Source organism: Mirounga leonina, unplaced genomic scaffold (genome assembly GCF_011800145.1).
Source record: "Mirounga leonina isolate KUSES-001 unplaced genomic scaffold, KU_Mleo_1.0 Mir_125, whole genome shotgun sequence".
In the NCBI taxonomy this organism is placed as follows: Eukaryota; Metazoa; Chordata; class Mammalia; order Carnivora; family Phocidae; genus Mirounga; species Mirounga leonina.
This window is the reverse complement of record NW_023270305.1, coordinates 69,076,249-69,100,498: the sequence shown is the minus strand read 5'-3', so window position 1 is coordinate 69,100,498 and position 24,250 is coordinate 69,076,249. Positions and strand designations below refer to the sequence as shown.

Genomic DNA, 24,250 nt, shown 5'->3' with positions numbered 1-24,250 from the left:
GCCCCCACGTCGGGGCCCGGCAGTAAGCATCCTGAGTATTACATGAAGATCTACAGCTGCCCTGGGTGTTGAGGAAGCGGCTTTACAGCACGTTTATTTTGACCTCACGGCAGCGGAGCTGAGCAGTTACAAGGGCAGGCCCTGGCCCGCGGCCGGCCGCCGGGAGGTGCTGCAGGACGTGCTGTGCGCAGAGGCGGCGGCCTCCTGACGGGCAGGCGGGACGCCCTGACCCGGAGCCCCGCCGTGTTCGGCTTCATGTAACAGGAACCCCGGTGAGAGTGAGGAGCCCAGAACGAGTTCTTGGCGTGTGCCAGCATATGCCGTCAGCACCACACGCCCTCCCTGGCAAGCCCGCCTCAGTGCTGTCACCACCCAGCCTGAACCTACAGCCGACCTGCCTGGTTTTTCTCTCCTGCCAAAGAGCCAGGGGGCAAGGTGCCCCGCCTGGGGCCCTTGCCGAACCGGGCCCCTTACCAGGTCCTGACGGGGGCTGGAGACTGGAACCTGCCGCATAGTATTGCCCAGCAGTGAGCCCTTGTTCTCCTCCTTGGCCCACGACCCGGTGGCTCCATATCTAGTGTTCTTTAAAATGGGATTGCAGCCTTTCCACCCCTAAATGCTCATCCCTGCCCTGGTCTCTTTTCTAGGGACCTTCTGTTTTCACACCTCTCCCTGAAGTCCCATCGGACAGCAGTCTTAGGTCTGGGAGCATTTTATGTGAGGCCAGGCCGTGCTCTGGGGCCTGCCCTGGACTATTTCCAGGTCCCTGTCGAAACCTGGGCCCAGCCTCAGTGAGGGCACTGCATGGGCTCAGTCCCGGGGCAGCCACACCGCCCAAGGCAAGTGCCCCCAATGGGCCTCCACCCTGGACTAATGAGGAATGACCCCTCTCTTTGCTTCTTCCTTCAAGTGACCCTAAAACCAAGCAGCCAAATGGAAGCAAACACAAATTGACAAAAGCAGCCTCACTCCCTGGCAGGAACGGCAACCCCACTTTTGCTGCAGTCACCGCCGGGTACGACAAGAGTCCAGGTGAGTGGCTTGGTGTCCTGCCTGTCACACATGGGCTTCGGGCACGGTGGAATTGCCTTTGATTGATTCAGAGTCCATTGTTACAGGCGGGAATGGCTTTGCTAAAGTTTCTTCAAACAAAACAGATTTTTCCAGCAGCCTTGGCATTTCACACACTCCTGTCGACAGCGATGGCTCAGACAGGTACGGTAGACCATTCTTAATCAAAAGAAAGATAAAAGTCAAGGTTAGCTTCTTCTGTCCGTACGTGTGTTCCCCCGAGATTCGAAGTAGGCCATCACAGCAGTCAGGCACCTCTAGGAGCTCTCGCCTGTTGGGTGGAAGCAGAAAGCCCGGGTGCTATGCTTCTCCTGGTGACTGCCCCCACCCCCCGACAGCGGGGCAGGTGTGTGTTCATCCTTCTTCCCTGTCCGCGGTCTGTCATACGAAAGGATGTGAGCTGATAGAGATAGGAGAAGGAAACTGGAGTTCGTACTAGACAGTGTGTAGTAAATTACTGGAGATGCCACTCTCCTGACCCAGAGCAACCCCCCTGGTCACCATGACCTGCACCGATTGCCTTGGTTCATTTTCCCAGATAAATAACAGTAAAGACTGTCGGTACAGCCCCAGTTTTACCTACGTCGTACTAAAAGGGAGGAGTCCTAGATCTGAAATTTTTTAAATAAATCTTCCATTACCAAAAAAGCAAACATAAGGGGAAAAAAACACCTGTTCTCTCTGCAGAACACTTGCTTTGAACCAGGCTCACAGCTTCCGGTAGCCTAGGAGCTCAGAACCTCTCTGTGCCGGAATCCTTTGTGGCGTAGAAGCCTGTGCCTTTCATATCTGAGTGCCCCCAGGTGAAGCAGCGCCCGCTGTGTCTGAAGCCGTGTGTAACAGGCCTGTTCCCACTAACCGTTATACATCTCTGTGTTGCATTTTCCTCCTGTAACATCCAGCTCGGGTTTGTGGAGTCCTGCCAGCAACCCCAGCAGCCCTGACTTCACACCCCTCAATTCGTTCTCGGCCTTTGGAAATTCTTTTAACCTAACTGGTGGTGAGTGTTTAACACTAGATCTGTAACTGATAAGCCTGTGGACAGAGAAGAAAGGAAGATGAGGTCTAGTTTTATGTGTGGAGAAACACACTGAACTAGGAAAGCCTGTCATTTTTTTTTTTAAGATTTATTGAGAGAGAGAAAGTGAGAGAACAAGCCAGCACAAGTGGTGGGGGCAGAGGAGGAAGCAGACTCCCCACTAAACACAGAGCCCGACGCGGGGCTCAATCCCGGGACCCCGAGATCACGACCTGAGCCAGAGACAGATGCTCAACTGACTGAGTCACCCAGGCACCCCAAGCCTGTCATTTAGTAGGCATTTCTAAGAGGTGTGTTTCTTCGTGTAGAAGATATGCGGGCTGACTTGAGGGCAGCAGGGCTCTCCCAGGTAGGTGCTCGGGAGCCCGGGCCTACTCAGGCCCTGGGACAGCGGCCCACAAAGAGGGAGGCCCCGCAAGAAGCTTGCAAAAGGGTCTCCTCTTCTGCCCCCTCCCCCAACCAGCCCAAAGGTCTGGTGGAGCCAGCTCAGTGCCCTGAGTGCCCATCAGTTTGTGTTCCCCAGCATTTATTTAAGAACTTCGAGAAAGGATTGTGTGTCTGAAAGATGACTCCTGGCCATGCTGGGCTCCTTACTTGGTGTCCAGAAGTAGAGGCAGCAATGTGCGCTTTGCATCAGTGGCGGTCATGTTAGTGATGGGATGTTTGCACTTGATGTCACCCAGTGATGGGTGCGGGGAAAGAGCTCAGATCGTGGGCCATGTGCATAAGTTCTGGGGATTGCCCCCTGTGCCCTGTTCTCCCCAGGGTATGGTGGGAGCTGGCAGAACAGGTGGGGGGCTCTGAGTGAGCAGGTGGGGGGACATGTGCCTCTGAGTGAATGCCCCATCTTATCCTAGGTGAGTGAGCGTGGCACAATAATACAGACTTGACTTCCTCCTTATTTGCAGAAGTTTTCAGCAGACTCGGGTTATCTCGGTCATGCAATCAAGCCTCCCAGAGAGGCTGGAACGAGTTTAGTAGTGGCCCTTCATACCTTTGGGACTCTCCAGCAACGGATCCCAGCCCTTCCTGGCCAGCCAGTTCCAGTTCCCCGACCCACACGGCCACAGTGAGTATTTGGGGCTTGGCCTCACCTGCTCCCTCATCATTACTGCTCTTACTGTCACTGTTACTCATGCGGCACTGACGCCCTTATAAAAGGCCAGATAGCATGGAAGGGACAGGTTAGTTCTTCTACGGCCTCCATTGCTGTGTCTTCATATTCTGCCAGAGTGACCCATCCATAGTCTTCAGCGATTAGTCAGGAAATTATAGGAAGCACAAGTGAGCACCTGTGGGGTAGGTCTCCGAGTTGAGCAAAGTCAGTCCAGCCTCTTCCCAAGCCGTAAATCAGCCTGCAGGTGTGGCTGAGGGCCAGACAGTGGCAGGGGGTGGCTGTAGCCCCGCGGGCCCCCAGGAGCAGGCTGCTGGAAAGTTGCATTGATTTTGCTTCTGGGGGGCACCTCTGTCTTTAGCTTGAGCTTTTCCAGTGTACAGTTGCTGGTTTTTCAGCTAAATGTTTCTGTCAAGAACATGCTCCAAAAAAGTATTCTTACCAAGATAATTACTGGTTTCAGCTTTCACAAAAGTATGACAGAAAAATGTCCCACTGTGACTCCTTCATTCTCAGAAAAACTAGACAAGCAGGGTTGAAAGTAGATATTTTACCTTCCTAGATTTCAGAGCTTGTCTTTACTTGTAAATCATTCTGGCTTCAGTTTTAAAGAATGGTTATTAAAACAGGCATCAGCAGCTATTTTGGGCTTCGCAGGCCATCCTGCTTCTGTGCATCTGGTCACCTGTGCCCCCTCCACCAGCAGGTGCAGCCGTGTTCCAGCAGACCTTTCACTTCAGAAACAGGGCTGGGGGTGGCCCACTGACTGTAGTTTGCCAGCCCTTCTTTAAAATAGCAGACCCGTCTGCTCAGACTCTGAGATGGCTATATGTATGAAACATTTGTTTCAAAATAAAGAAGGTGAAAGAAGCTATGGCCCAGCCCCGATTTTTAGCATAAGCTTCACCAATGTACCACCTGCGTGCCTGTCAGTCCTGATGCTCCATGCTGCGTGTTTTCTGTCTTGTCAGTCGATCCTTGGCAACACCAGCGGCCTGTGGTCCACCACTCCATTCAGCAACTCGATCTGGTCCAGCAACCTGAACAGTACCCTGCCCTTCACCACTCCAGCCAATACGCTGCCAAGCATTGGCCTCATGGGCACTGAAAACTCCTCTGCTCCTCATGCTCCCTCCACCTCCAGCCCAGCCGATGACTTGGGGCAGACGTACAACCCGTGGCGGATATGGAGCCCCACAATCGGAAGAAGAAGCTCTGACCCTTGGTCTAACTCACACTTCCCTCATGAGAATTGAAATTAGGCGACAACAACAAAAACTGGGGCCCCTCGTCTAGACCATAATATGCCAGTTTGTGAGACATCTTCTTAAGGCTGTTACTGCTGTGGCTTCCCACTGCCCACCCTCCTCGTCTTTGCAAAACAGACTCAAGCAGGGCAGGCTTGTACCACTCGCTTCTTTCAGATCTTTCTTGCAATTATGATAATATGAGATTTGCTGTTGTGCTTTTAGGGAAAAAAGTCTGGACTCAGCCACAAACTCTAATAAGACCTGTACATCTGAAAACCTTAACTGCTATCAAGTTTCCACCACCTGTCTTCTTCCATCCTTTATTTATCTGTATGAACACAAATTTGACATTTACAGCTAAGGAAATAATTTGAGTTGATTCAGAAGTCCTGGCATGTGACAATTTTATTAAATTACCAAGTTTGGTTTTTAATAATTTCACAATATTATGCACCAAGATCTAATTTTAAAAATGTATGAGGACTTTGTGCTGAAAAATAGAGTATTTTTTTAAAATAAGGCTGTCTTGGTTTAAAAGCAGATTACAGAAATGTAAGTCAACTTTAAGAACAGTGAATGAATGTAAAAACATTCGGTTGAGACCATATGCATTTTCTGTGCTGTTTGTACTTGAGGTATGTACCATTTGTATACCTGAATTTATTTTAAAGATAAACTGAAATGCACATAGCCAGGTCTTGGGATACAAGATTGAATGTGTATTTCTTAAAAATACAACTTTGTGTTGTACTTTGAAATAAATGATGCTTTTTTCAAAAGCCTTGAATTGCTGTGTGTCTCTTCTTTACAGCAAGATGTATTTATTTGGATTCTCTCACCCCGAAGTAGACCATTCGGTCATTGCCTTATTCTGTGCAGTTTGATTTATCGTGGCTGGAACCCTCTGTGGTCTAATTAAATTCTGTGTCTTTCCATGGTGGTCACTGAAGGTCCTCGAGAGAAAATAATTGACACATCTAAAATTTATTCTTCCTTTTAAATAGAAGCATGTTGACCCTTTTCCAATGTTAAAATTCCCACAAATCCTCCAAATGGTACGTGTAGAAACAACACATCCCAGGCAAGCTGCATATGCCGCAGCGCGTCAGCCTCGTTTACTCTTTCACACGGTCTTGCCTGCTCCAGCTGCTTCTCTCAGCCGCTTATTTCCAGTCTGTTTTAAAGCTCAGCCTTGCTGGGTAACAAGGAGATGCTCAACACAAACTTTCTGTTTGAGGTCAGTTACATCAGGAAGAAATCCAACCATCCCCGAGGTCAGAGTGGTTTCGGGGAAACGTACAAGATGAATTTGAGTCCGACCTCTTCTCCGTGTTACACTAAGGCTCAGGGGAACCAGCCACATCGCTTTTCCAACCTGTGATTCGTCCCAGATTCCTGTACAATCCGAGCCCTGGTGCTCTGGGCCCTTGGCAGACGTGGCCCTCGTACAGTCTCACTAGTGGGAGCGCCTGTGTGCCCTTGCAAAACGGGGACACATTTAAGGCTGGAGATTCTCTTTCTCCACCAAAGCAAATAAGGTGTTACAGAGCAATGAAAACAGGTGAGCTTCAGATTAACCCCCTGGTTCCAAACTTCACCTCAGTAAAGGTATCTCATTAGGGCTCCTGAACTTCTTCCTAAGAATCACCTGACACTCCCAAATGCCTATCTCTTTTAAGTTCTAATCTCACCGCATGCGGCTCTCAGCCCCAGGCCTGAGAAACACCATTCACATGAAATGAGGAAAAAAATACAAGACCTTCTGCTGTTACTTTGTTACTTCCAAATAACTCTCCCAGGAGGTGTTTGCCTGGCAACATACCCACCCAACCTGAACTCTTGACAGGATTCAATCTAACTGTTTTAAGTAAAAGCTGGGGATGCCTGGGTGGCTCAGTCAGTTAAGCATCTGCCTTAGGCTCAGGTCACAATCCCAGGGTCCTGGGATCGAGCCCCTCATTGGGCTCCTTGCTCACCAGGGAGTCTGCTTCCCCCTCTACCTGCCACTCCCCCTGCTCCTTCTCTCTCTCATCCTAATAAATAAATAAAAATCTTTAAAAAATAAAGTAAAAGCTCTGGGGCATCTGGATGGCTCAGTCATCCGTGAGAAGTCAGCTTGGGATTCTCTTCCTCTCCCTCTGACCCTCCCCCTGCTCATGCTTGCTCACTCCCTGTCTCTCTCAAAATAATAAATCTTTAAAAAAAAATAAAATATAGGGGCGCCTGGGTGGTTCAGTCATTAAGCGTCTGCCTTCAGTTCAGGTCATGATCCCGGGGTCCTGAGATTGAGCCCCGCATCGGGCTCCCTGCTCTGCGGGAAGCCTGCTTCTCCCTCTCACACTCCCCCTGCTTGTGTTCCCTCTCTCGCTATGTATCTGTCAAATAAAATCTTTAAATATATATATAAATGGACTAAATGCTCCAATCAAAAGACATAGGGTATCAGAATGGATAGAAAAACAAGACCCATCAATGTGCTGCTTGTAAGAGACTCATTTTAGACACAAAGACACCTCCAGATTGAAAGGGGGGTGTGGAGAACCATTTATCATGCTAATGGACATCAAAAGAAAGCTGGGGTAGCAGTCCTTATATCAAACTAGTAGTAAGGGATGAAGAGGGACACTATATCATAATAAAAGGGTCTATCCAATAAGATCTAACAACTCTATTTATGCCCCTAACACAGGAGCAGCCAAATATATAAACCAATTAATAACAAAATTAAACACATTGATAATAATAAAATAATAGTAAGGGACTTTAACACCCCACTCACAGCAATGGACATATCATCTAAGCAGAAGACCAACAAGGAAACAAGGGTTTTAAATGACACACTGGATCAGATGGAATACACAGATATATTCGGAGCATTTCATCTTAACAGAACACACATTCTTCTCAAGTGCACATGTAATATTTTCCAGAATAGATCACATACCAGGTCACAAATCAGGTCTCAACCAGTAAAAAAAAAAAAAAAAAAAAAAAAAAAATGATACTATTCCATGCATATTTTCAGACCACAATGCTTTAAAACTTGAAGTCAACTAAAGAAAAAATTTGGAAGTAACACAAATACATGGAATTTAAAGAGCGTCCTACTAAAGAATGAATGGGTCAACCAGGAAATTAAAGAGGAATTTAAAAAATACATGGAAGCAAATGAAAATGAAAACAAGACAATTCAGAACCTTTGGGATGCAGCAAAGGCCATCCTAAGAGGGAAGTATATAGCAATACAGGCCTTTCTTGAGAAACAACAGAAGTCTCAAATACACAACCTAACCCTACACCTAAAGGAGCTGAAAAAAGAACAGCAAACAAAGCCTATAAATCAATGAAACAGAAATCAAAGGAATGGTAGGACAGAAAAACAAAACTAGGAACTGGTTTCTTTGGGGGCTTGGGGGTTTTTTTGTTTTTGTTTTTTTAAAGATTTTATTTACTTATTTGAGAGAGAGTGAGAGAGCGCACAAGCAGGGGGAGTGGCAGGCAGAGAGAGAAGCAGACTCCCTGCTGAGCAGGGAACCCAAGATTCAGGGCTCAATCCCAGGACTCTCGTAAGTAACCTGAGCCAAAGGCAGATGCTTAACTGACTGAGACACCCAGGTGCCCCAGGAGCTGGTTCTTTGAAAGAATAAGAATGATAAGCCCCTAGTCAGACTTATCAAAAAGAAAAGAGAGCCCAAATAAAATCATGAATGAAAGAGAAGAGATCACAACCAACACCGAAGAAATACAAAGAATTAGAATATTATAGGCAATTATATGCCAACAAATTAGGCAATCTGGAAGAAATGGATGCATTCCTAGAAACATATAAACTACCAAAACTGAAACAGGAAGAAATAGACAACCTGAATGGACCCATAATCTGCAAAGAAATTGAATCAGTAATCAAAAATCTCCCAAAAAGCAAGAGTCCAGGTCCAGATTGCCTCCCAGCAGAATTCTACCAAACATTTAAAGAAGAATGAATACCTATTTTTCTGAAACTGTTTCAAGAAACAGAAATGGAAGGAAAACTTCCAAATTCATTCTATGAGGCCAGCATTACCTTGATCCCAAAACCAGACAAAGCCTCCACCAAAAAGGAGAATTACAACCAATATCCCTGATGAAAAAGGATGCAAAAATTCTTACCAAGATCCTAGCCAATAGGATCCAACAGGACATTAAAAGGATTACTCACAGGGCACCTCGGTGGCTCAGTTGGTTAAGCATCTGCCTTCAGCTCAGGTCATGCTCCTGGAGTCCTTGGATGGAACCCCATGTTGGGCTCCCTGCTCAGCGGAGAGTCTGCTTCTCCCTGTGCCTCTCCCCCCTGGCTTGTGTTCTCTCTCTCTCTCTCTCTCTCAAATAAATAAAACCTTTAAAAAAGTTAAAAAAATAAAAGGATTATTCACCATGACCAGCTGGGATATATTCCCAGTGGTTCAAGAGTGGTTCAACATCCATAAATCAACTAATGCGATACACCACATTAATAAAAGAAAGGACAAGAACCATATGATCCTCTCAATAGATGCAGAAAAAGCATTTGACAAAATACAGCATCCTTTCTTGATAAAAACTCCACCATGTAGGGATAGAGGGAACATACCTCAATATCATAAAAGCCGTATACGAAAAACCCACAGCAAATATCATCCTCAACGGGAAAGAACTGAGAGCTTTTCCCCTAAGGTCAGGAACATGACAAGGATGTCCTCTGTCAGCACCGTTGTTCAACATAGTACTGTAAGTCCTAGCCTCAGCAATCAGACAACAAAAAGAAAGAAAATGCATCTAAATAGGCTAAGAGGTCAAACTTTCACACTTCACAGACCACATAATACTATATGTAGAAAACCCAAAAGACTCCACCAAAAAATTGCTAGAACTGATACAGGAGTTCAGCAAAGTGTCAGGATATAAAATCAGTGCACAGAAGTCAGTTGCATTTCTATACACTAACAATGAGGCAAAAGAAAGAGAAATCAAGGAATCCATCCCATTTACAATTGCACCAAAAACCGTAAGATACCTAGGAATAAACCTAAGAGATAAAGGATCTATACTCTGAAAACCGTAGAAGACCTATGAAAGAAATTGAGGAAGACACAGGAAATGAGAAAACTATGCGTCATGGATTGGAAGAAAAAATATTGTTAAAATGTCTATGCTACCCAAAGCAATCTACACATCCAGTGAAATCCCTATCAAAATACCACCAACTTTTTTAACAGAGCTGGAACAAACAATCCCAAAATTTGTATGAAACCAGAAAAGACCCTGAATAGCCAAAGGAATCTTGAAAAAAGAAAACCAAAGCTGGTGGCATCACAGTTCTGGACTTCAAGCTCTATCACAAAGCTGTAATCAGCAAAACAGTAGGCTACTGGCACAAAAACAGATATATAGACCAATGGAACAGAATAGAGCCCAGAAATGGACCCTCAACTCTATGGTCAACTCATCTTCGACAAAGCAGGAAAGAATATCCAATGGAAAAAGGACTTTTATTTTATTCAATAAATGGTGCTGGGAAAATTGGACAGCCACATGTAGAAGAATGAAACTGGACCATTTTCTTACACCATACACAAAAATAAACTCAAAATAGATGAAAGACCTAAATGTGAGACAGGAATCCATCAAAATCCTAGAGGAGAATGCAGGCAGCAACCTCTTTGACCTCAGCTGCAGCAACTTCTTGGTTTTTCTCCAAAGGCAAGGGAAACAAAAGCAAAAATGAACTATTGGAACTTCATCAAGATAAAAAGCTTTTGCACAGCAAAGGAAACAAAACTAAAAGGCAGGCTACAGAATGGGAGAAGATATTCACAAATGTCTTATCAGATAAAGGGCTAGTACCCAAAATCTATAAAGAACTTATCAATTCAACACCCAAAAAACAAAAACTCCAGTCAAGAAATGGGCAGAAGACATGAACAAATATTTCTCCACAGAATACATACAGATGGCCAGCAGACACATGAAAAAGTGTTCAACATCGCTCGGCATCAGGGAAATCCAAATCAAAACCACAATGAGAGGGCGCCTGGGTGGCTCAGTTGGTTGAGCGACTGCCTTCGGCTCAGGTCATGATCCTGGAGTCCCTGGATCGAGTCCCACATCGGGCTCCCTGCTCGGCAAGGAGCCTGCTTCTCCCTCTAACCCTCCCCCCTCTTATGTACTCTCTCTCTCTCTCATTCTCGCTCTCTCAAATAAATAAATAAATCTTTAAAAAAAAAAACCACAATGAGATACCACCTCACACCAGTCAGAATGGCTAAAATGAACAACTCAGGAAATAACAGATGTTGGTGAGGATGCGGAGAAAGGAGAACACTCTTACACTGTTGGTGGGAATGAAAAACTGGTGCAGTCCTTCTGGAAAACAGTATGGAGGTTCCTCAAAAAGTTAAAAATAGAGCTACCCTAGAATCCAGCAATTGCACTACTGGGTATTTATCCAAAGGATCAAAAATATTGATTTGAAGGGGCACATGCACCCCAGTGTTTATAGCAGCAATGTTCACAAAAGCCAAAATATGGAAAGAGCCCAGATACCCATCAACAGATGAATGGATAAAGAAGGTGTGGTATATATATATAATGGAATATTACTCAGCCATCAAAAAGAATGAAATCTTGCCATTTGCAATGACGTGGATGGAACTGAAGGATATTATGCTAAGCGAAATAAGTCAGAGAAAGACAAATACCATAGGATTTTACTCACGTGTGGAATTTAAGATACAAAACAGATGAGCCTAGGGGAAGGGGAAGAAAAATAAGAGGAAAACAGGGAAGCAAACCATAAGAGACTCTTAACTGTAGGAAACAGAGGGGAGGTGGGTGGGGGGATGGGGTAACTGGGTGATGGGCATTAAGGAGGGACTTGAACTCATGAGCACTGGATGTTGTATGCAACTGATGAATCACTGAATTCTACCTCTGACACTAATAATACAATATATGTTAATTAAAGTGAATTTTAAAAATTTAAAAAATTTAAAAAGTGTATATACAGTATATATATATGTGTACATATATTGCATTTAAATATCTTTTTAAATAGCTTAATTTTATAAAATTCTTAAAATACTACAATTCATGAGGACTTAATGTTATTGAAATTTTAATGTCCAGATTGGCAACTAACTTTAAAAATTTGGACCTTAATTTATAAGCAATATTTAGAGTTGTACATTTTATGGAAAGAAATGGATACGAAAAGAATTTTAATTTACCCTTTCTTAAGTTAACAAAATATGCAAATACTTTTAGATGATGATATACATTTGACCCTTGAACAACATGAGTTTTAGCTGTGCAGGTCCACTTATATGTGGATTATTTTCGACAAATGTGTCTTATATTGTGACTGGAAAGTAAGAAGTTGCCAAATGACTAGAAGCAAAGGGAAGGTGGAGGAAAGGTGCTAGAAAGGCTGCAATTGCAGGATTCTGGCCTGCTCCTGGCACTCCTCACCCCCCTAGCTGTGCGGAGTTGGGTTCACTGAGGCCTTGACTCAAAGAGGCAAAGGAACCAGCTCTGGAGATGGATTTTTGCAGAAGTGGTGGGGCCAATCACTGACCAGAGGTGGCCAAGGACCACAGAATGATAACTTGATTCTCCCCCCTCCCTGCCCCAAGGTAAAGGGTCTGGGAGAACACAGGGTTGGGAGTCAGGAAATAGCAGCAAGAACCTGGACCACAGAACAGATTGGGGTGCTGTCCGCGGTGCTGAAAGTTCTAAAAAGCAGTTTCAGAAAGTATTAGAAAGTTCTAATACCACCTGGGAGCTGGTGGCTCACCACTTGTCACCATTTCCCACAAGCAGAAACTGCATTAGAGAGGCACCTGGGTAGCTCAGTCGATTGGGCGTCTGCCTTTGACCCAGTTGTTGATCCCAGAGTCCTGGGATTGAGTCCCGCATTGGGCTCCCTACTCAGCAGAGAGCCTGCTTCTCTCTCTCCCTCTGCTGCTCCCCCTGTTTGTGCTCTCTCTCTTGCTCTAATATATAATATCTTTTTAAAAAATCAACTGCATTAGAACCATATAAAAGAAGTCAGGTGGAGCAAGTGACCTAGAGAGACAGATAAAATTCTCTGTCTTCCCCTGGACTCCACTTGGAAGGAGGCTTTGCTAATTCCTGAGTGAGAGATCAAGGAGTGGTGTCACTCCAGGATCCAGGTTTGCTAACTTCTGGTGAGGACAATGATACGTATGATGCCTTGTTCTATTACTGTACTGTACATGGTTACATTTGGGGGATTCTGACTGCTTTTGACACAAAGAGTCTTTTAAAGATCTTGACAAAAGCCTATAAAAGTTGAGTGATGAAGATTTTTTTAGGATTTATTTATTTGAGAGAGAGAGAGAGTTGGGGCAGGGACAAAGGGAGAGGGAGAGAAGCAAGACTCCCTGCTGAGCATGGAGCCTGAGGCAGGGCTCGATCTCACAACCCTGAGATCATGACCTGAGCCAAAATCAAGAGTCAGTCGCCTAACCAACTGAGCCACCCAGGTGCCCCACAAAGACATTTTATATGCTTTACTACCATCTAAGAAAATAGCTATAATAACAATAAATATTAAAACACAAAGACCCAGACACTAACTGGGCTGACCATTATTCTAAATAATGGGCTGACCATTATTCTAAAGAAACAAGGTTAACCTAGAGAAATACTTGTGTAATCTCACTGGTAACAAAAGTTGGAGAAATTCAGAGAATTATTATTAACTGTCAGAACAAGTCCCTGATTAGGAAAAAAGGAAATAGGGAAAGTTATGATATGCATTACATTTTAGGATTACCAGCTTATATCACCAAGAAAAAAAAAAAAACTTAGGGGTCTAACAAAATTCTTGGTATTACCCATATTTGCAGAGATAAATTGCCAATGATATTAAATGGGATAATGTTAGAGATACTGTCAGGGATGTCTCATCTCCAGAGGCCTCAGAAGATGGACACTATCTTCATGCTTTCCCTCTGCCATACTCCAGATTGCCACTGTCTCCAGGAAGGGAGCTTGTACATGTGTCTGGTGTTCTGGCTTTCATGCCTGCCACCCAGGGGATGTCCCTTGTTCACCTGACTCTGGTGGCCAGGGGGCCTTGTTTCATGGGTCCCATGGGACTATAACAAACAGACAGTTCTTGGTTGGTCACCACCCCAGGGCAGAGCAAGGATAGCACATGCCCAGTCTTTCTGTGAAAGAAGCTTATTTGCTTGTCTTAGAGCTTTGTCCTGAGGGGCAGGCCTCTGGTGTGAACACATCTAGGGGCCTATGAAGTTGCTCTCAGGGAACATAAGCCAGGGAACACCATCTTTGCATTCTCCTCTACCTTGCTTCTAGTCAGCAGTATCTGTGAAAGAAGCCTATTAGTTTATCTTCATAGCTGTGGGCGGAAGGGCAGGCTTCTAATTAAACACACATCTAGGGGGTGACTCTCTGTAGAGAGTTGGAGGCTGACAGGCACATATTCATGCTCTCCCAATGCCCTGTTTTTGTGTCTGCCACCCAGAAAATACTTACCTTGGTAGTCTGGCTCCAGTGGCCAACGGGGCTTATGTTCACAGGCTCAACAGGATAGCAGCAAGGAAACAGTTCTTAATTGGCTATTATATCACAGCTCAGTGCAGAGGGAGCCAACACTCACTCAGCTCCCAGTCTTCCCATGAAAGAAGTATATTTGCATACTTTAAAAGTGGCTGACTGGCCTCCAATCAGACTAACTCTAGGTGCTAATTTCCTCCCCTTTGGAACACTGACAGGTCTTGGCATACCCTCAACTACTGGAAACCACTAAAAGTAAAGTTGACTGGTTGGAAATCACAAAGGTTTGAGAGACAGCCAAGAGCTAAAGAAGGTTGAACAATAAGGTCCATCTCTTAATGAGCCATGCTTTAAGACTGGGAAAGGTGACTGTTTTATCTAACACATAAAAAACAACACAAAGAGACAAGGAAAATGAAGAAAAAGAATAATATGTTCCAACTGAAAGAACAAGGTAAACCCTCAGAAAAAACACTGTAATGAGGGAAAGATGGTGGAGGAGTAGGGGACCCTATTTCAACTGGTCCCTGGAATTGAGCTGGATATCTACCAGACCACTCTGAGCACCCATGAAATCAGCCTGAGATGTAAGAAGATCTGGATCTCTACAAACAGAATATCGCAGGTGGTTGGTTTTGAGGTACGAGGTGGGGAGCCCTGATTCCGCGGGCAGATATCGGAGGATAAACAGCAGCGGAAGGGAGCCTGGCCGTGGGGACCCTACACCGCCAGTGAGCGAAAGCCTCCCGTGCTGGGAACAGGGCGCAGACTCGCAGACCGGTAGCAGCGGGGAAAGGACTTTAGGGCAGCCCCGGGGGTGGAAACCTGGAGCGGTGGGGTCGTGTGGGTGAACTGGGAACGGCTGGTGGTTTTAGAAGCACAAAGGGCAGAGACATGCCCTGACCTGGAGGCAGGACTAGGAGCACTGCGGAGGGGCGCACAACCCAGAATGCTGCAGTTTATAGCAGCACGGAAAGAAACAGAGACAGTGGGGCCTGGAGAGCTCATTGAAGAACAGACTGTGATCTCTCTGCTCTGAGGCAGAGGGTTGGAAACGGTCTCTTCTGCTCTGACTCGCGGAAGAGACGTGGAAGGCTGCCAGGGAAAGCTGCCAGAGAACAAAAGCCCCCAAAACTGATTCCCGCTGAACCCATCCCCCACCAAAGAGGGGCAGGGCAACTCCACCCGAACAGGGTTGCCTGAGTAACAGCGCAGCAGGCCCCTCCCCCAGACGACAGGCTGGGAAAACGAGAGTCCAGCAACCCTAAGGTCCAAAAGAAAACAGGTGCATCTTGCTTGGGTTGTGGTCAATAATTTGGACTCTATACATTCCCTCAAATACCCATCAACAGAATGACTAGGAGGAGGAACCCCCAAAATAGAAGAGACTCAGAGATTATGACTTATGCTGCAGATTTACAAATGGATGCAGATATAAACAAGATGTCAGAGATGGAATTCAGGCCAGCAATTGTGAAGACAATGGCTAGAATGGAGAAATCAATTAATGGCAACATAGAGTCTCTAAGGGCAGAAATGAAAACTGAATGGCAGAACTTAAAAATGCTATCAATGAGATCCAATCCAATCTAGATAATCTAACAGCTAGGGTAAGTGAGGCAGCAGAACAAATAAGCGACCTGGAAGACAATATAATAGATAAAAAGGGAATAGAGGAGGCCAGGGAAAAACAACTCAGAATCCATGAAAATAGAATCAGAGAGATAAGTGACACCATGAAGCGTTCCAATGTCAGAATCATTGGAATCCCAGAGGGAGTGGAGAGAGAGAGAGGACTAGAAGATGTATTTGAGCAAATCGTAGCTGAGAACTTCCCTAATCTGGGGAATGAAACAAACATTCGAGTCCTAGAGGCAGAGAGGACCCCTCCTAAGATCAAGGAAAACAGGCCAACACCCCAGCACGTAATAGTAAAACTTGCAAATCTTAGAACCAAGGAAACCATCTTAAGGGCAGTTTGGGGGAAGAGATTCCTTACGTACAGAGGGAGGAACATCAGAATAATGTCAGACCTAGCCACAGAGACCTGGCAAGCCAGACAGGCCTGGCAAGACATATTCAGGGTACTAAATGAGAAGAAAAGGCAGCCAAGAATACTTTATGTGGCAAGGCTGTCATTTAGAATGGATGGATGGAGAGATGCAGAGCTTCCACGACCAGCAGAAACTGAAAGAATATGTGACTAAGCCGGCCCTGCAAGAAATATTAAGGGGGGTTCTATAAAAGGAGAAAGACCCCAAGAGTGATCTACAACAGAAATTTACAGGGACAATCTATAAAAACTACGTCTTCACAGGCAACATGACAATTAATTCATATCTTTCAATAATCACTCTCAACGTGAATGGCCTAAACGCTCCCATAAAACGGCACAGGGTTGCAGATTGGGTAAAAAGACAGGACTCATCCATATGCTGACTACAAGTGACTCATTTTGAACCTAAAGATACATCCAGACTGAAAGTGAAGGGATGGAGATCCATCTTCCATGCCAGCGGACCTCAAAAGAAAGCTGGGGTAGCAATTCTTATATCAGACAAATTAGATTTTAAACTAAAGTCTGTAATGAGAGACACAGAAGGACACTATATCATTTTTTTAAATTTTTTATTGTTATGTTAATAATCCCCATACATTACATCATTAGTTTTAGATGTAGTGTTCCATGATTCATTGTTTGTGCATAACACCTAGTGCTCCATGCGGAATGTGCCCTCTTTAATACCCATCACCAGGCTAACCCCTCTCCCACCCCCCTCTCCTCTAGAACCTTCAGTTTGTTTTTCAGAGTCCATCGTCTCTCATGTTTCATCTACCCCTCTGATTTCCCCCCCTTCATTCTTCCCCTCTTGCTATCTTCTTCTTCTTCTTCTCTTTTTTTCTTAACATATATTGCATTATTTGTTTCAGAGGTACAGACCTGAGATTCAACAGTCTTGCACAATTCATAGCGCTTACCAGAGCATATACCCTCCCCAGTGTCTATCACCCAGTCACCCCCCCTCCCATCCCACCCCCCACTCCAGCAACCCTCAGTTTGTTTCCTGAGATTAAGAATTCCTCATATCACTATATCATTCTTAAAGGGTCTATCCAACAAGAAGATCTAACAAATGTTAATATCTATGCCCCCAACATGGGAGCAGCCATCTACATAAGCCAACTGCTAACCGAAATAAAGAATCATATTGATAACAATACGTTAATTGTAGGAGACCTAAATACTCCACTCTCAGCAATGGACAGATCATCTAAGCAAAAAATCAACAAGGAAACAAGAGCTTTGAATGATACACTGGACCAAATGGACCTCATAGATATTTACAGAACATTCCACCCTAAAACAACAGAAAACTCATTCTTCTCGAGCACACATGGAACTTTCTCCAGAATAGACCACATATTGGGTCACGAATCAGGTCTCAACCAATACCAAAAGATTGAGATTATTCCCTGCATATTCTCAGACCAATATGCTTTAAAACTGGAACTTAACCACAAGAAAAAATTTGGCAGAAATTCAAACACTTGGAAGCTAAAGACCACTCTGCTCAAGAATGTTTGGGTCAACCAAGAAACCAAAGAAGAACTTAAACAATTCATGGAAATCAATGAGAACGATAACACATCGGTCCAAAACCTATGGGATACTGCAAAGACGGTCCTAAGGGGGACATACATAGCCATCCAAGCCTCACTCAAAAAAAATATATAAATCCCGAATTCACCAACTAACTCTACACCTTAAAGAACTAGAGAAAAAGCAACAAATGCCTAAGCCACGCATTAGAAGAGAAATAATTAAAATTAGAGCAGAGATCAATGAATTGGAGACCAGAAACACAGTAGAGCAGATCAATGAAACTAGAAGTTGGTTCTTTGAAAGAATTAATAAGATCAATAAACCACTGGCCAGACTTATCCAAAAGAAAAGAGAAAGGACCCAAATTAATAAAATGATGAATGAAAGGGGACAGATCACGACTAACACCAAGGAAATAGAAACAATTATTAGAAATTATTATGAACAACTATATGCCAAGAAACTGAGCAATCTGGATGAAATGGAGGCCTTCCTGGAAACCTATAAGCTGCCAAGACTGAAACAGGAAGAAATTGACAACCTGAATAGGCCAATAATCACTAACGAGATTGAAGCAGTGATCAAAAACCTCCCAAAACACAAGAGTCCAGGGCCTGATGGATTCCCTGGGGAATTCTACCAAACATTCAAAGAAGAAATAATACCTATTCTACTGAAGCTGTTTCAAAAAATAGAAACAGAAGGAAAGCTCCCAGATTCATTCTGAGGCCAGCATTACCTTAATCCCCAAACCAGGCAAAGACCCTATCAAAAAGGAGAATTTCAGACTGATATCCCTAATGAATATGGATTCCAAAATCCTCAACAAAATCCTAGCTAATAGGATCAAACGATACATTAAAAGGATCATCCACCACGACTAAGTGGGATTTATCGCCGGATGCAAGGGTGGTTCAACATTCACAAATCAATCAATGTGATAGAACATTAATAAGAGGAGGGAGAAGAACCATATGGTCCTCTCAATTGATGCAGAAAAAGCATTTGGAAAAATACAACATCCTTTCCTGATTAAAACTCTTCAGAGTATAGGGATAGAGGGAACATTCCTCAAGTTCATAAAATCCATCTATGAAAAACCCACAGCGAATATCATCCTCAATGGGGAGAGCCCTTCCCTTAAGATCAGGAACATGTCAAGGATGCCCACTCTCACCACTATTGTTCAACATAGTACTAGAAGTCCTAGCAACAGCAATCAGACAACAAAAAGAAATAAAAGTATTCAAATTGGCAAAGAAGAAGTCAAACTCTCTCTTTTCACAGATGACGTGATACTTTATTGCAAAATCGAAAAGACTCCACTACCAAATTACTAGAACTCATACAGCAATTCAGTAATGTGGCAGGATACAAAATCAGTGCACAGAAATCAGTTGCTTTCTTATACACTAACAATGCAACTGTAGAAAGAGAAACGATTCCATTTACAATAACACCAAAAATCATAAGATACCTCAGAATAAACCTAACCAAAGAGGTAAAGGATCTATACTCTAGGAACTACAGAACACTCATGAAAGAAATTGAAGAACACACAAAAAGATGGAAAAATATTCCATGCTCATGGATCGGAAGAATAAACATTGTTAAAATATCTATGTACCCAGAGCAATCTATACCTTCAATGCCATCCTGATCAAAATTCCAATGACATTTTTCAAAGTGCTGGAACAAACAATCCTAAAAATTGTATGGAATCAGAAAAGACCCCAAATCGCCAAGGAAATGTTGAAAAAGAAAAAGTTGGGGGCATCACATTGCCCTATTTCAAGCTATATTACAAAGCTGTGATCCCCAAGACAGCATGGTACTGGCACAAAAACAGACATATAGACCAACGGAACAGAATAGAGAGCCCAGATATGGACCCTCAACTCTATGGTCAAATAATCTTTGACAAAGCAGGAAAAAACATGCAATGGAAAAAAGACAGTCTCTTCAATAAATGGTGCTGGGAAAATTGAACAGCCACATGCAGAAGAATGAAACTCGACCATTCTCTAACACCATTCACAAAGATAAACTCAAAGTGGATGAAAGACCTCAATGTGAGACAGGAATCCATCAAAATCCTAGAGGAGAACATAGGCAGTAACCTCTCTGACATCAGCCACAGCAACTTCTTTCAAGATACATCTCCAAAAGCTAGTGAAACAGAAGCAAAAATGAACTTTTGGGACTTCATCAAGATAAAAAGCTTCTGCACAACAAAGGAAAGAGTCAACAAAACAAAGAAGCAACCCACAGAATGGGAGAAGATATTTGCAAATGACACTACAGATAAAGGGCTGGTATCCAAAATCTATAAAGAACTTCTCAAACTCAACACTCAAAAAACAAATAATCAAGTCAAAAAATGGGCAGAAGACATGAACAGACACTTCTCTGAAGAAGACATACAAATGGCTAACAGAAACATGAAAAAATGTTCATCATCATTAGCCATCAGGGAAATTCAAATCAAAACCACATTGAGATACCACCTTACACCAGTTAGAATGGCAAAAATGGACAGAGAAAGAAACAACAAATGTTGGAGAGGTTGTGGAGAAAGGGGAACCCTCTTACACTATTGGTGGGAATGCAAGTTGGTACAGCCACTTTGGAAAACTGTGGAAGTGCCTCAAAAATTTAAAAATAGAGCTACCTTATGACCCAGCAATTACACTTCTGGGTATTTACCCCAAAAACACAGATGTAGTGAAAAGAAGGGCCATATGCACCCCAATGTTTGTAGCAGCAATGTCCACAATAGCCAAACTGTGGAAAGAGCCAAGATGCCCTTCAACAGATGAGTGGATAAAGAAGATGTGGTCTGTATATACAATGGAATGTTACTCAGACATCAGAAAGGATGAATACCCAACTTTTACATCAACATGGATGGGACTGGAGGAGATTATGCTAAGTGAAATAAGTCAAGCAGAGAAAGTCAATTATCATGTGGTTTCACTTATTTATGGAACATAAGGAATAGCATGGAGGACACTAGGAGAAGGACGGGAAAAATGAGGGGGGGCGGGAATTGGAGGTAGAGATGAACAATGAGAGACTGTGGACTCTGAGAGACAAACGGGGTTTTAGAGGGGAGGGGGGACTGGTTAGCCCGGTGATGGGTATTAAGGAGGGCACGTACTGCATGGAGCACTGGATGTTATACGAAAACAATGGATTGTGGATCACCACATCAAAAACTAATGATGTATTGTATGGTGACTAACATAACATAATAAAATTAAAAAAAAAAAACAAAACACTGTAATGAAACAGAGATAATGACATACCTGATGAAAAGGTCAAAATAATGGTCATAAAGTGGCTCACTGAGCTCAGGAGAAGAATGAATGAACACAGGAAGAGTTTCAACAAAGATAGAAATATAAGAAAGTACCCAATAGAAGTCACAGAACTGAAGAATACAGTAATTGAACTAGAAATACAATAGAGGTGTTCAACAGCAGACTAGAAGAGGCAGAAGAAAAGGTCACTGAATCTGAACACAGGGCAATGGAACTTACCAATCAATCAGAGAAGTAAAATTTTAAAAGAATGAAAAAGAGTGAAGATAGCTTAAGGGACACATAGGACAACATCAAGCGGACCAACATTTACATTATAGGAGTCCCCAAAGAAGGAGAGAGAGAAGGGAGCAGTAAAATTATTTGAGGAAATAATGGTTGAAACATTCTTAATCTGGGGATGGACACAAAAATCCAGATCTAGGAAGCCCAGAAAATTCCAAATAAGATTAACCCAAGAGATCCAAAACAAGACACATGTAATTAGTCTCAAATGTTAAAGACAAGGAGAGAATCTTAAAAGCAACAAGAGAAAAATGACTTGCTAAATATAAGGAAACACCCATTAGACTATCAGATTTCTCAGCACAAACTTTGCAGGACAGAAGAAAGCAGCACAATATATTAAGAGTGTTAAAGGGGAAAAAAAAACCTGCCAACCAAGAATACACTTCCCAGCAAAGTTGTCCTTTAGAATTGAAAGAAAGATAAGGAGTTTTACAGACAAGTGAAAGCTAAAAGAGTTCATCACCACTACACAGGCCTTATAAGAAATGTTCAATGTTTCTGTAAGAAAAAACAAATGGCACTGATTAGTAACAGGAAAACATAAAGTATAAACTTCACTGGTAAATGTAAATATATTGTAGAATTCAAAATAATCTAATATTGTAGAATTGGTGGGTTAATCACTTATAAAGCTAGCATAAAGGCTAAAAAACAAAAGGTAGAAATAACTAAAAACTGCAATAATTTGTTAATGGATACATAAGATAAAAACTGTAAATGGTGGAATCAAAAACACAAATTGTGAGGAGGGGGAATAAAAACGTAGAGTTTTTTAATATGTTCACACTAAAGGTATTTCAACTTAAAGTAGACAGTTATAAGTAGTTTTATGTAATCCTCAAAATAATGACAAAGGAAAAACCTTATGGAAAATACACAAGAGAGAAAGATTTATTCTGGAGAATGTTCCATGTGCACTCAAGAAGAATGTGTCTTTTGCTGCTTTAGGATGGAATGCTCTGAATATATCTGTGAAGTCCATCTGGTCCAGTGTGCCATTCAAAGTCCTTCTTTCTTTGTTGATCTTCTGCTTAGATGATCTGTCCATTGCTGTGAGTGGGGTGTTAAAGTCCCCTACTATTATTGTATTATTATCAATGTGTTTCTTTAATTTTGCTATTAATTGGTTTATATATTTGGCTGCTCCCAGGTTAGGGGCATAAATATTTACAATTGTTAGATTTTCTTGTTGGATAGACCCTTTAAGTATGATATAGTGTCCTTCCTCATCTCTTATTACAGTCTTTGGTTTAAAGTCTAATTTGTCTGCTTTAACAATTGCTACCCCACCTTTCTTTTGATGTCCTTTAGCATTGACAAATGGTTCTCTACCCCCTTGCTCTCAATCCGAGGTGTCTTTGGGTCTAAAATGAGTCTCTTGTAGACAGCATATTGATGGGTCTTGCTTTTTCATCCAATCTGATACCCTGTGTCTTTTGATTGGGACATTTAGCCCATTTACATTCAGAGTAACTATTGAAAGATATGAATTTAGTGCCATTGTATTACTCTAAAGTCACTGTTTTTGTATATTGTCTCTGTTCCTTTCTGGTCTGTGTTACTTTTGGGCTGTCTCCTAGCTTAAAGAATCCCCCCCCCCTTTTTTTTTTTTAAGATTTTATTTATTTATTTGACAGAGAGAGACACAGTGAGAGAGGGAACACAAGCAGGGGGAGTGGGAGAGGGAGAAGCAGGCTTCCTGCGGAGCAGGGAGCCCGATGCGGGGCTCGATCCCAGGACCCTGGGATCATGACCTAAGCCAAAGGCAGACGCTTAACCGGCTGAGCCACCCAGGAGCCCAAGAATCCCCTTTAATATCTCTTGCAGGGCTGGTTTAGTGATCACAAATTCTTTTAGTTTCTATTTGTCCCGGAAGCTCTGTATCTCTCCTTCCATTCTGAATGACAGCCAAGACATGAACAGACATTTCTCCAAAGACAACACACAAATGGTCAATAGACATATGAAAAAATGCTCAACATCACTCGGGAAATAGAAATCAAAACCACAATGAGATACCACCCACACCAGTCAGAATGGCTAAAATTAACAAGTCAGGAAACAAACATTGGCGAGGATGCAGAGAAAGGGGAACCCTCTTACACTGTTGGTGGGAATGCAAGCTGGTGCAGCCACTCTGGAAAACAGTATGGAGGTTCTTCAAAAAGTTGAAAATAGAACTCCCCTATGACCCAGCAATTGCACTACTAGGCCTTTACCCCAAAGATACAAATGTAATGATCCAAAGGGGAACCTGCACCCCAATGTTTATAGCAGCAATGTCCACAATAGCCAAACTATGGAAAGAGCCCATATGTCCATTGACAGAGGAATAGATAAAGAAGATGTGGTACACACACACACACACACACACAATGGAATATTAGCCATCAAAAAAGGATGAAATCTTACCATTTACATCAACATGGTTGGAACTGGAGGGTATTATGCTAAGTGAAATAAGTCAGAGAAAGACAATTACATGGTTTCATTCACGTGGAATTTAAGAAACAAAACAGAGGATCATAGGGGAAAAGAGGGAAAAATAAAATAAGACAAAATCAGAGAGGGAAACAAACCATAAGATACTCTTAACTATAGGAAACAAACTGAGGGTTGCTGGAGGGGAGGTGGGGGGGCAGATGGAGTAATTGGGTGATGGGCACTGAGGGCATGTGATGTAATGAGCACTGGGTATTATATGCAACTGATGAATTACTGAACTCTACATCTGAAACTAATGATACACTATGTTAACTAATTGAATTAAATAAGTTAACAAAAAGAAATCTAGGCATAAACCTACAGAAAATCATCAAATCAAAAAAGAAGTGAACAAGAAGAACAAAGTAATCACAAAATAGCTAAAGAAAAGCAATTAACAAAATGGAAATAAGTACATACCTATCAATAATTGGAAAAGTGTCTAACATGGCAATGTAGGAAGACCCTGAACTCATCCCCACCATAGACACACCAAATCTACACCTATTTATAGAG

General features: G+C 42.9%; 1 protein-coding gene across 3 annotated transcripts in view; it reads left to right on the top strand.

Annotated features, from left to right (window-relative positions):
• The window catches only part of TMEM131 (transmembrane protein 131), a 240,722-nt gene extending 235,461 nt beyond the window's left edge, over positions 1-5,261 (top strand). For all 3 annotated transcript variants that reach the window (XM_035001727.1, XM_035001728.1, XM_035001729.1), the window contains 5 exons: positions 911-1,032; positions 1,119-1,215; positions 1,974-2,071; positions 3,019-3,179; positions 4,196-5,261. In XM_035001727.1, the coding sequence (XP_034857618.1) occupies positions 911-1,032; positions 1,119-1,215; positions 1,974-2,071; positions 3,019-3,179; positions 4,196-4,480 (763 nt within the window). In that variant the 3' untranslated portion in view covers positions 4,481-5,261. The remainder of the gene's footprint in view (positions 1-910; positions 1,033-1,118; positions 1,216-1,973; positions 2,072-3,018; positions 3,180-4,195) is intronic.
• Positions 5,262-24,250: the final 18,989 nt, after the last annotated feature.